Source organism: Eleginops maclovinus, chromosome 20 (genome assembly GCF_036324505.1).
Source record: "Eleginops maclovinus isolate JMC-PN-2008 ecotype Puerto Natales chromosome 20, JC_Emac_rtc_rv5, whole genome shotgun sequence".
Taxonomy (NCBI): domain Eukaryota; kingdom Metazoa; phylum Chordata; class Actinopteri; order Perciformes; family Eleginopidae; genus Eleginops; species Eleginops maclovinus.
This window is the reverse complement of record NC_086368.1, coordinates 23,278,221-23,290,951: the sequence shown is the minus strand read 5'-3', so window position 1 is coordinate 23,290,951 and position 12,731 is coordinate 23,278,221. Positions and strand designations below refer to the sequence as shown.

The 12,731-nt window shown below is 40.5% G+C and overlaps 1 protein-coding gene across 2 annotated transcripts in view; it reads left to right on the top strand.

Annotated features, from left to right (window-relative positions):
• The first annotated feature begins 348 nt into the window (after positions 1-348).
• prickle2b (prickle homolog 2b) overlaps positions 349-12,731 on the top strand; it is an 83,926-nt gene continuing 71,543 nt past the window's right edge. Inside the window, exons 1-2 of one of the 2 annotated variants that reach the window (XM_063911850.1) lie at positions 349-486; positions 1,713-1,798. Coding sequence is in view for 1 of the 2 variants with exons in the window: in XM_063911848.1 (XP_063767918.1) it covers positions 449-490; positions 1,713-1,798 (128 nt within the window). In the remaining variant the exon portion in view is untranslated. Of the gene's footprint in view, positions 491-1,712; positions 1,799-12,731 lie in introns of both variants that reach the window. The other variant, XM_063911848.1, reaches the window with a different exon arrangement.

The following is a 12,731-nucleotide window of genomic DNA, read 5'->3' as shown; positions in this document are numbered from 1 at the left end:
TCAGCAAAGTTGCCTCCTTGCCTTGCATTTCACAGAGAATAATATGTGAATATAGGGTGGTGTTTGAAGCATTTATTTCCTCAATGATTACAGGGTCTGTTATTTTGCCTTGAGATATTTTCTCAGACTGGACGTCAACGCTCGCCCACACTGTCATTTAGTTCTGCATCACTATTTTGTCCAAGTGTAATTATAGTTTTCCCTTTTTTTTCAAAAGTAGTTTCCTAGCACCCTATTGGCTGTGGGGGGAAAAGGGTGGAGCTGCAATCCGGAAAAGCTCCATTCATTAATGAAGGAGTGTTAATAGGACAGGACTCCAGCCTGGACTCGGTGCGTTTGGAAAAAGTCGTGAGGACATTTTAACAATTACGCACTTCTCCAGTTTCCCTCTGTGCGCAATTGGTTACAGCCGTCTGTGCCTTTACTCTCCTGTGATCATCTGCCTGTCATGTTCAGTCGCAGCTATAAGAGGAGAGATTCCAGCAGGTCGGTAAGTGGTCAAAACAAAGTTAAGTGTTTGGTGGCTTTCAATTTGGCGCATGTCGACTTATTTGTTGTTGCATATGAAGTTTTCCCTCTTGTTTTCTGCTCAGTCCTGTTGCTAAGGGCATCCCATTACATCTGCTGTGCTATGATAACGCTGGCACAAGCCTCATTTACTACACAGCATGAAACCTGTTGAAAGATTTGTGTCCTCTGTTTTAACCAGTGCCATTTTGTTGTTGAGTATGTAACGTGTTCTGTAACATTTTTTTTACCAGATGATAAACGTTTTATTATCCCACAGTCTTTGTCTGTCACTCACTGTGTCTATTAGGGCACCTGCACTGTAAAAGGAACTGCCTGAAGATATAAGGCTTGCCATATCTGTTTCATGTTTAAACCCTTCTCATAAAACACTTATTAAAAGCAGACTTTTATATAAATCACTCCTCGTGCATTTTGGTCTTCATCAGTTCCTAATTTCACATTGTGTCTGATTTTCTCCCATATTACCTTTTTGGTTTGTTTATTTTTTGTTGTTGCTTCCGTTGGATTTAATTGATGTAAACATTGATTACCAGGCATTAGAGGTTACATCAAGAACTCTATTTAAAATGTGTATCTGTATACAATGATACAAAAAATACTGAAGGCCTATCTTGTAGGGTTTTGAAAACTATTGTCACATATTTTGAAGGGATGAAGGAGAAATAACTCAGCACTATAGTACTTATAAAAGTCAAAACTGCTTCACCAGTTGAAAATATGCTCAAAGAAAGGTCAACCTTTTGAGAGACTATGAAGCAACCTATCATAATAACATCATGAAGCTGGCCAACAACATTATCTCTGACCCCAACCCCGTTCCGAAAAGTGAACATGAATTTATGCCGTCTAATTGGAGATACAGTGTCCCATGATTTAATAGTGTTAGACTGAAGAAGTCTTTTGTGCACCAGTCAATCCTCGGGTTAAATCCCAGGTCAAATGTGTGTTAGATGGTCTTAGCATTCTTTTAAGTGATCACTATGTTACGTTAAATGTCCTTTTCCTTGTTTCTTGTCTAAATATTTGTCCGTGTTGATGTGATGCAAGAGAAATGTCAGACTTTATCGGACAATAAAGTTTTATCCTGTCGTTGTGTTAATGAACAACGCTAAACTACAGTGCTTCAGCTAAACCACAGTGCTTCAGCTAAACCACCCTTCTTCTCCTGTACATGTTTTCAGCTGAACCGAGCCGATGAGCCGCAGAGAGGACAGCCCTGCGTCGCCTGTGGAGAACAGTGTCCCGGCTTCGCCCTGCACAAATGGAGGTGAGAGCATCACTTCACTCCATGAGGCACCCAAATCACATCGATGCACACACAGTTGGTTGCCTTTCCGATGTGCAGGTGTTTCCATGCAAAATATGTGATTTGCATTAATGTGAAACCACTCTTGTGGTCTGATGTAAATGTACAGTCAGCTGAAGCATTCATGAGTAAATGCATCATGAGAGTTCAAACCATGAGTCTTAGAAGTCAGGAAAATGCTTGAGGGCCCTTTTTATCGTCATTTTACTTTTTATCATCACTAATTATATTTTGTGACTCTACTGTGACATGTGTACATACTGTAAGGTTCAATAAGTGCTTTATTTTTCTCATACTGCCTGTCTTTTCACCTTCTGTCTGAAACAAGTGTCCAGCCTGCTCTGGTTGGTTAGCTGCGGCTCTGTTGTGATTGGTAAACTGCTTAGAGAAGTCCCGCCCCTATGCCTGTCGAGTACAATGTGTTGGAGCGCTAGCCAATACAAGTGGGCCTGTTACCTAATGATGTCACTATGTTTTTGAAGTAAACAAAGGAGTCAAATCAAGGGGGAGGAGGGAAACTCCGACTGGAAGGAACTTTTGGATTTAAGCCTTTGCAGACCATTTACATCCATTCAAATGAATAACACACTACAGGAAAGGAAATCCCCAAATTAATAAGAGTTAATTACTTTTAATTTCCACTATTATGTTACAGAAATAGCTTGAAAAAATCCTATTTTTCAACACAAGCTGATGTTTTATTCACTACTATTCAAAACATACAATTAAGATTAATAATAACAGCTGGTGTCAATACACATAGTTTGCATACACATGATCAAGGCTTTGAGCACCAGGAAAATACTTGAATTGTACTCTTTAAAAGCTATGTAAAACCTTCATGAATTATTTTCTGCCCTGCAATTGTTGCATGTCACCAGCTGATAACATCACCAGCAATTTAGAAAAGTGCACATTGTGATATACATTTCTAAAGCACAACTGTAGGGTTTCTTCATCAAGTATAGTAGCCATCAAAAGGAACCCTTTGAGTTTTCTGGTACTTTGAATAGAATCAGCCATCCATACTCCTGTGAAGAAACCATTGTTCTGCTCTGTGTGCTCTAAGATAATAGTTTTTACTGTAGAGAACATTCATGCAGCAGGAAGGATTCAAGTCTGCTGCCTTCCTTAGTCACTCTGCCACAAACGGGAGGACGTACATTCACATGTGGGACAAACCGTGTACTGCAATAAGAAGGGATCCTGCTATGAAGTACAGGTGGTTTGTGTTAGAGGGGAGACTGTGACTAATGTTTGCATCTCCATTTTGGGAATGCTGTAAATAATAGCATTGCATATGCCCCAGGAGAGCGCTGAACATGTTAGTTTATCAGTATCAGCTGACTCCTTCATCCACCAATCACTCAGTAACAAAGTCACTCCATTAGCAGCAAACTAAATAGAGATGTTTTTAGCTATTTTTGTGTCTGTTTGTTCTTTATTGGCTGTTGAAACTCAGTTTGTGGAAACAACAAAATCCAAAGGCACATTGTTTGCTCATTACAAATCTTACATTTTGATCATGGAGCACAATAACCTGTTGGTCTTGTACCACTGAAGATGTGTACGTTTTAATTTTCATCCCACACAAATTAACTAGATGATAAATATACACATTTTACCAAAAGTCATGAAGTGAGAGATGTGTGAGTAATGTTTTGATAGTAGACGTATTTGAAAATGCACAGGGGTAAAAAATAGCCCCATTGGCAGTTGTGTTAATACCAGTTATCCTCATAAATAGAATAATCCACATAAAGCAATAGTATTTTGACAAATGAAATGTCAGCCAGGTTAGAGCCATCACATTCGTAAAAAACAGAGCAGCCGTGGATTCCGGGATTCTCTCCGTTGATTGCGATCCACAATAGAAAGGCAGTCCGGGAACCCTACAGACTATCCTCCCTCCTTTGCTGTAAAGTAAACTATTACAGGGGCAACAGTGGGCTCAGGAATGCAGCCTTTAATTGCCTTTGCAGTCCCACAATAAAATTAAACTCTCCCCCTCCGACAAACTGGAATAAATCGTTGTCAGTGGACACCGACGTAAGAAGCCCGACTTTTTGTGCAGAGTCTGTTTTTTATAGCTTCAGCAACTCTTTGTTCCTACATAGATAACCTTTTTTTCCCTCAAGCAGAAATAAATGTGTTTTCATGCTAATTTAGCAAGGTATGTTACTGTAGCAGTTGTGTGAATTGGAATGAGGTGTACTTTAAGTGACCCTGAGGTTGGAGATAGGGAGATGAAGGGGGCAGGTCTGCATAATTCTCTCCTCTGGTGATATAAGCAGATGCTGTTTGTCTGTTGTTCTGTTGACTAAGACAAATTGTTGAAAATACATTTGGTTTTATGATATAAATAAAGAGAGTTATTAAGGTGCATGTAGTCCACCAGGTATGATTTATCGTTTGTCCTTAAGAACGTCAGAACAAAATGTCAGTCACCGAATCAACAGCTGTGTTTTAGCCATGCTAGCTGTATGGCTGTAGGTTTAGCAACAAATTCTGTGAAATTTGGTGTAGACAATCTTGTTTTTTTTACCATGATTAATTGTCTAACCTTAGTTATCCAATTACTTTCATTTAGCACCATCATCAGGTCAACGATCTGAATCAATCGAATGCTTTTGTTTATAATCATAACTGCACACTAAAGACATCTCCATTAGCCGAAGCTGTGCACATTTTGGCATGCTAAAATGCAAGTTATCATAAGCATTAGTCATAAGCAGGTTACCCTGCAAGCGTTTGCATTAAGCTTGAATTGTGATGTTACATTTTTCATTAAGAGGTTGAATTTGACCGATGACCTATCTAGACCACATTCAAGTTACAGCTAGCAAGACTAATGTTTACAATGGAGGTAAGACAAAGGTTCCCCATAGCCAGGTTTCCATCCAAATGTATCGTAAATGTTAACTGAGTGTTCATATATTCTGCTATTTATTGTTTTATTTACCTTGTGCTAACTGCACAGTCCTACAATCCTCCATTTTCTTTGCATGTTTTTGTTTCTGAAATACTGACGGATGTTTAAATATCCAGTTGATGAATATACAATACAAGCACTGTTTTTCTTTTTTCTTCTTCCTTTTAGCTTCAATACTGCCTCTGTAATGTTTCCATTAAGCTAAACTCCAGGGGGTGTTTCAGCTTGGTCTTTTATAGTAAGTTGACCAAGTGTGTTGAGGCATTTCCCATTCAGAGTCAAAAGAGGAGCCAGTCTAGTGTTGGGTATTTAAAGTCACCCGGGCCTACCAAAACATTACCCTCAAGAATTTTTGTTTTAGGTGTTATTTGATTCAGATGTGAATGCTAAACCCAGTGGCCTGTGTCTGCAGTGTTTAAACAGCCAAAAGCTATTTCCGAGTGATTGCAAGTGGCTGGAATTATAAATGTGTGCATGTTGTTTAATCTCATTCTGTGTGATGGAAGTTTGCTGTAGATCTGCTGCTTCTTTACAGTGACAGAAGTGAGATCACAGATCTGGATGGATGCTCATTGGCCAGAAGTAGTTGCACATTTAAAGGTCTTGGAGAAGATTCACTTCCAAGCTATGAAGCTAATACGTGCCTTAAGCCTGCATTCTTTCTATTGGCCACCAGGGGGACTCCACTTGTTGCAAAAAAAGATGTGATTGTATAGAAGACTATGATAATGTGACTCTAAATCGCACAACGTTTTATTACCTCAGTAAACATTTTCCTGTCGAGTTTCTGGTACGAATCAGTAGTTTCTAGTCTTCTTCAATATAGCATTATGTTATTTAAGGAAATTGTTTAATTTATAGTGAAATAGCCAATAAGCAGGGTATGCTTTAGAGAAAGTCTATAGTGTAATTGACAGGTTGCTTCCACAGTCATGTTTGGCCGTGCTTTCGTCCTACAGCCTTAAACCTTTCACATTGCATTTTTAGATCATGTCCACTTCTTATGAACAGTCTATGTTCAGGAAACAGTTTTCCCTCAGACCTCAATGGAAAAGGTGACGGAAGTTACTTTAGAAAAGGCCATTCTGGTGTCTCTGCTCCTCTGGATGTGGTTTGAAAAAAATTGGATGGATGAAAGAAGAGCCTCTGTTAGCTGGCTGCTTGAGTGTCAGTGTGTAGCTCGGTAAGCTGAGCGGGCTGCTCTGGGCAGGTTGGGCATGCGAGTAGATCCTCCTTCCACAACATGCTCCGTCTGAATTATTAATGCCCGCCTTTGGCTAGATTTATTTTACTTGTGCTAATGAGACTCATTACCAGGCTTATTAGCGTAAATGTGCTACCTGATCCGCCCGATCACATCACCCTCTTCTGCGCGGTGCTGGTGTGTTTCAGAGAGCTGCATCTAATATGCGCTTAAAAGGTTACACTTGACCTGTTGTTCAGGGTTAGGTCAGTCCAGACATGGATCAGACTACAAAGGAGGATTTATTCCATGAGATCTTACTATTTGCAATTCCTTTCCTTTCATTTCCTCCGGCCAGCAGCACAACATAAAACTTCATTTGAAGCAGCAGGTTTGGTTCAGTTTGCCAGAGCTGACTGGCGCTGGACAAAGCCTGCCCTTGTATGCATCAGGGCCTTAGCTGAAACTTTAGCTCACTAAAAGCAGCAGTGAGGGGGTAGAGAAGAAGTAGAGGAAAAAGAGGATGGTTGCAGTGGAACAACAGAGTTTGGAGTTGAGTTTTAACTCGGCTCTGAATGGCTTGCTGACGTCTGTCCCCTCGGTAACCCAGTCTGATCTGCATAACAGAGGCCCGGGCCCCGCCATTCACTGTGTTAACAAGACGGCCTGGCAAATAAAACAGTGAGGGCACCGGGGCATATGAAAGGGCTCTGGCTATCTCGGAAGAGAAGAAGACTCAGTATGAGGTGAGGGGGGAGAGAGAAAAGAAGAAGCCATTGGTGGTCGGTGCCACACAATAGGAACCTAGCAGATTTACCACTAGAGCTGTGTCTGTGTATTTGCATGGAGATGGTAAAAGCCTCCTCGATAGTTTCCATAGGTTGAAAAACACTCTACCCTGCTGTCTTATTTTCCTCCCTTGGCTTGTTTTAGAGCAGCAGCAACATCTGTGGTGGCACTCGTACGGGTCAGGAGGCAAATGACTTATTAAACTGTGCTTTTATTGTGTAAATTGTGTGTTTTGTCTCTGTCATTTGGAGGAGATTCACTTTAAAGGGGTTATGCTTTGACAGGTCTGCAGGGTCATGTGATGTATGACTGATGTTCACAGATAATGGAAACCCGAAGAACTGTGGAGCTCCGATATAAATCATAGTATGACCTTTGGGTTTTCAGACAGTGTGTGGCTGAACTTGCCGCTTCCCATCCCTCTCACTGTCTCAGTAATTCTGCTGCTGTTTCCCCCAGCATGTCCCCCCCCCCCCTTTTGTCCTGTTTTCACCTTTGTTTACCCTCATCTCATTCTATCTAAATGAGCCCATACTATAGAACACATCATTTGATGTGACTGTAGTGGTAGGGGCTGTGCAGATTAAGCACGGTGGTCACAGAGACAAAGATGGTCGACGCACGGCAGCCTGCTGAGATCCTCGGGGACCTGACGGTCGGCTGCTGAATGCCAATGAATCCCAGCATCAGAATTCAAAAGCGATACTGATGTGACTAACAAAAAAAACACACAGAGGTCAAAGCTATAGAGGAGGAACCATGACTAAATTCCAGTAGTATTCCTCATTTCCTCTGTCCCTGTTGTTAGGATTGACTGAGGTTTTAATATTGAGCGCAGGTAAAGACACATTTGTTTTAAGCCAGATACAATTTTGAGATATTCTCTGATTTGTTATTTTGAATGCAGACAATGTTCCACTATCCTTGAAAGGAAAACATAATGTGATTCCTTGATATCACTTTATTAGGTATTCTGAATGTACATTGATTATTCTTTTACAAACAGAGCGCTCCCCCTACATGTTTGATTTGGTGTGATGGAGCGCATTGTGTTGCCTGTTTTATAGTTTAGCTGTGCATATGCATCCTATCAGGAGCAAGGACATTATTCCCCCACATCTGGCTTAGTTGAACTTTGTAATTATGCACGCATAACACCTCCGGAGCAGATGCTAGAGCTAGAGATGCATAGAGCCTCCACATTTTGATGCTTTTCACTCCATGTCTCCAAAGATGGATGTATCTGCAGCGAGCGGTAGTGCAGAGAGCTGGAAATGTCACCTCATCCACCAGGTGGGTTGTGGACGTGTAACGGGAGATAGTGCGAGGTGTGGGGTTGCACTTTTGCTCTATGCTTGTAATTGCTTTTGTAGCTGTCTGTAGCTCTGGTTATTAGTCTTGCATGACATATTGGATGGAAACCATGTGTTTTTCCTATAGAGATGCAACCAACAGTGAACTTCTTTATCAATTAACATGCAGAGTATTTTCTAGATAAATTGATTAATTAATCAATACACAATTCCTGACATTTTTGCTTCAAAATTACTTCAACAATGGATTATCAAAATAGTTGATTATTTTTCTGTCAATCAATTTATCAATGAATACAATACAGTATTTTCATTTGTCATTTAAGCTTCAAGTAAAAGTTAACAGAATAGTTACAAAAGGGCTATGTTGTTGTCTAGTCATTCAAATAAAGTCCCACTTTCTTGAGCTATGTCTTGTCTCTGCAGCAGTAATCATGTTTTTGTGATGACCCAGAATAAATAGCATCATTTGTGGTAAAAGAAATGCCAAAGTGAGGGCTGATTTGTCATCTCCAACAGACATGTTTACGCTCACTGCTTCGTCACCTATTTTGTATTCAAGCTGAGCTTTTCAAAGGTCAGTGTGTCTGCTTTATAATTATTTATGTAATTTTGGATGTGGCAATTTCTTTATTTATTGAAGCATCTAGTGAAGCATTAGGACGAGAGGTGCAGTCATTCTGATGAAAAGAAAACAACCTTTTCAAACCTCGCATCACAAGTCCTTGTGTGTCAGATTAAGTGAGTAAAGATGCTGTTTAGAGAAAGCTGTATTGTTGGGTTCTCAGATGATCCCCTCTGTGGCGATGAAGCGCTCTAAACTGACCAGCAGGAGGCAAACAAGTTCTGTAGACACACTGAATTCTAATAGACCCTTTGTTTGCAGCAATACCACTCAGCTGTTCCCAGGTTCAAGGTATAAACTGTCACACAACAGAGCAGACTTGAGGTTTGGCTTGAGAGATGTGATGTTTCAGCTGGTAACCACTCAACAATCACCAAGGCGTGCGGTGTATAGGAAAAGATAATTGTAAAATAAGCAGGTAAATCCATTATGAGCTATATTAGTGTACACAAAGGCTCATCTTATCTTTCATTTCTGTGGTGGCAACAAGGCTATATTTGTCCTGGAAAGACATTTAATGATAAGCCATAACACTTAAACACTATAAGGCATCCAAAAGACCAAACATAAGCATCTGCATTACGATCTAAAAGGAAAAAATAGAATATCTCCTTAATCTGCACATTGCTGTACATCATCATGGTTGAATAATGTACTGTATTGTGAGACCCAGCATATTCTCTCTCGTATAGGTTTAATAGAGCTTTATAATATAGGACAGCTGCGTAAGTCTGTTTAATGTTTGCTGGCAGCTTCTGCAATAAAGCAAGTAGCTTTACTCTGATCCACAGCTCCTATCAAGGTCATCTCCAACAGGTGCTCATGCATTTGGATTAAGACTGATAGGCATCAGAAAGTAATTTAAGTCTCACAGAAGATGGTATGTGGGGAGTTGTGTTTTTTTTTTATATAGGCTGCATATAGATCAGATAAACAGTCACTGAAATTGAATCTTTCTATTAAATCTTCTTAATTCTACAGAATAAAATCAATCTCTCCTATTCACAAATCAACTGATGCAACTTAAATATATGCATGCATTTAATATAATTCATTTAGTGGATCATTTCTTTTCATGCTTAACATTTTATCTAATTTTGCATGGATGAGCGGCATCAGTGGTTTTGGAACAGTCAGAGATAACATTATAGAATGAGGGATGCCCAAAAATTGTCCAAATCCCTAAAAAATGTGAAAAGCAGTGTTGTTATTTTAAAAAATGGCAACACTGTTCCTGGTAAAATGATGTAAAGTAGTGTCATCTTCACCGTCTGACAGAAAACACTTATCATAAATGCATCAAAGGAACATAGATGAAATGAAATCTGTCATACTTCAAACAATGTATTTGTACAACTATCCTGCACTTGGCAGTTGCTCTAAATAAACACTACATGGTTGTAGCCTTTCATCTTTTGCATCTAGTTATCATTCATCTCACATTAGCAAACCTCTGTGAGTCTCCTGCGACCTGTGCACCAGCAACGCTAATTCACCCCGATTTTTGCCCTGGTGCTGATCCATGCCTTAATGAAGGCTTAGCGTGCTAAGCTGCCTTTGAACTGTCACTGGAAATAAAGGGAGGCAGGCTCACTGCTGTCATATGCACTGCAAGTTAGCATTTACTGTGCAGAGTCCTACAATTCCAACCCGCCCACCCCGGCAGAGAGTTCATTTATGTCATACTGATGGTTTCTCCCGTTCGTTACTTCCTGCTCTTTGGCTGGCAGAAGGTTTAGCTTTTGACTTTGGCTAATTGATATAATTGCTTTTTAAAGCTGCTCCATGTCATGTGAACAAAAGCACTTCCTGCATTGGTTTTATATTGCAGGCACTCATTTACTGTATCATATTTCAGCATTTGCAGCAAGAAAACAGGAACTATCACTCTTTTTCACACACACACACACACACACACACACACACACACACACACACACACACACACACACACACACACACACACACACACACACACACACACACACCTGCTCAGAGAGGTTTTTTTTTTAACAACCATTTGTCTAAGCTCCCTCCATGTTCTCCCATAGGTGCACAAGCTTTCAGCACTCTTTTTAATAGCTGCACACCAACTCCCAGGTTGCGTGAAAACACTTAATGGATTCGATTTTCTGAAAATCTTGCCCCTCACATCAGACTGTGCATGTCAGTTGGTAGTAGAGCTGGTATATAGTTACTTGGACGAGATGGACATAAGGATGCAACAAACACATATTGACCTGATGATTGAGCTGGATAAAAGGTCAGGCGTATAAAAACGTACCCGAATGTCTGTACAAATTGAGATATTATTGGATTGCTTGAGAAAAAGGAACCAAATTGAGAGTCAGAATTGATCCTCTGGGGACCTTAGGTAAATTACACAGCATCCAGCATCCAACCTTAGGGTGGCGTTGACAACTGTGGAAATCACCAAATACTTAGGATTCATGTCGACTCATCAATTAAGTCATAAATCAGTTTGGAAATAGTTGAGTGGGTTTAGACAAGATTGGAATGAAGGATAAAAGAAAGAGTGACTTTTTTTTACTACTTTGGTCTTTTTAAGATTTCAACAAATTCTCTTTATTCTGTGGTCATTCTGAGTTTGACACGCCCTTTGTATCACCGTCATCCATCTCTTCTCACTAACCCTTCTTCCGTTTGTCTTCCTCCCTGCATCCATCCGTTCATGCATCTCCTCATCTATCCAGTTTAAAGACTGCCAGCCCAGCGCAGCAAGGTTTAAGCAGTGCACCACTTCAAAGCCCTCTTTGATTCTCTCCTCCTCTTCTTTTATCCCCCCTCCCACCCACTTTCCTCTCTGTCCAGCCACCTGTTCCCATCCGGAGGGTGTGTGTGGAAGTGAAAATCCTTGATCAGAGCCGTACCATTGGTGTGGTTTGAACACACAGTCCTAGATTGATTTCATGTGTTCGGAAGAGTTCCTCAGTAGTGGTGATTTTAGAAAAAAAAGGTCTCTGATTTATGTTTAAGATTGTAGCAGCCAACAGAGGTCAGCATTGTACAACCGCATAGTAGTGTATTGTATCAGTTATCATCTTTGTATCATGTGTTCATGCACAAAATAAGGTACTTGGTAGTTAAAATATACTCGAACAAACGCATGAAAGACTTCAAGTGCTCAGAGGTACTGTGCATGACACAGGCCGAGCTCATTACTTTGTTTATTAACCTCATAAGTCAGAGACATGCTGACAGTTTTTCTTTGACTTCCCTATTACTTTAATGACTTGGCCTATTTTCATTACAGACGCAAGGCCCAGTGTGACCCAAAGCCTCATTTTTCCAAACTGCAAAAGAGGAGCTTGATGACTCTGCAGTGTTAGATTGGTTTATTGATTTAGGAGCCTCCTGCTTATTGATTGGCCTAAGTAGCATATTGATCTGAAAGAAATTGACTTCGGCTGTATAATATTAAAGAAAGGGCCAAAACAGCCACTTTGTCAAAACACGACAAGGAGAAAACACTTATTAGCTGTGTAGAGTTTAAGACGTTAACATTTTTAAGTTTGTTGAATTTAGTTTCCGTTTGCTTAATCTCTTTTGCATTTTTTTAATTGTTGCACGTCGTCAAAGCTTTGGCCCTTGTATGTTCATCTTATCCAACATCACTTTCGCGTCCTTCCTCCCCCTGTCTGCCTGTCTCTGTTTCTGATTTGTCGTCATCTGAGGAGTGGGCGATGTGTCGTCTGAGCTCTGCATGAGTCAAAGCTGACTCTAATAGGCTGGATGAGCTGTGATGCTGTTCCTGCTTCTGTTCAGCTGGATCACCAACACTTTCTCTCGTGTGTGTGTGTGTGTGTGTGTGTGTGTGTGTGTGTGTGTGTGTGTGTGTGTGTGTGTGTGTGTGTGTGTGTGTGTGTGTGTGTGTGTGTGTGTGTGTGTGTGTGTGTGTGTGTGTGTGTGTGTGTGTGTGTGTGTGTGTGTGTGTGTGTGTGTGTGTGTGTGTGTGTGTGTGTGTGTGTGTGTGTGTGTGTGTGTGTGTGTGTGTGTGTGTGTGTGTGTGTGTGTGTGTGTGTGTGTGTGTG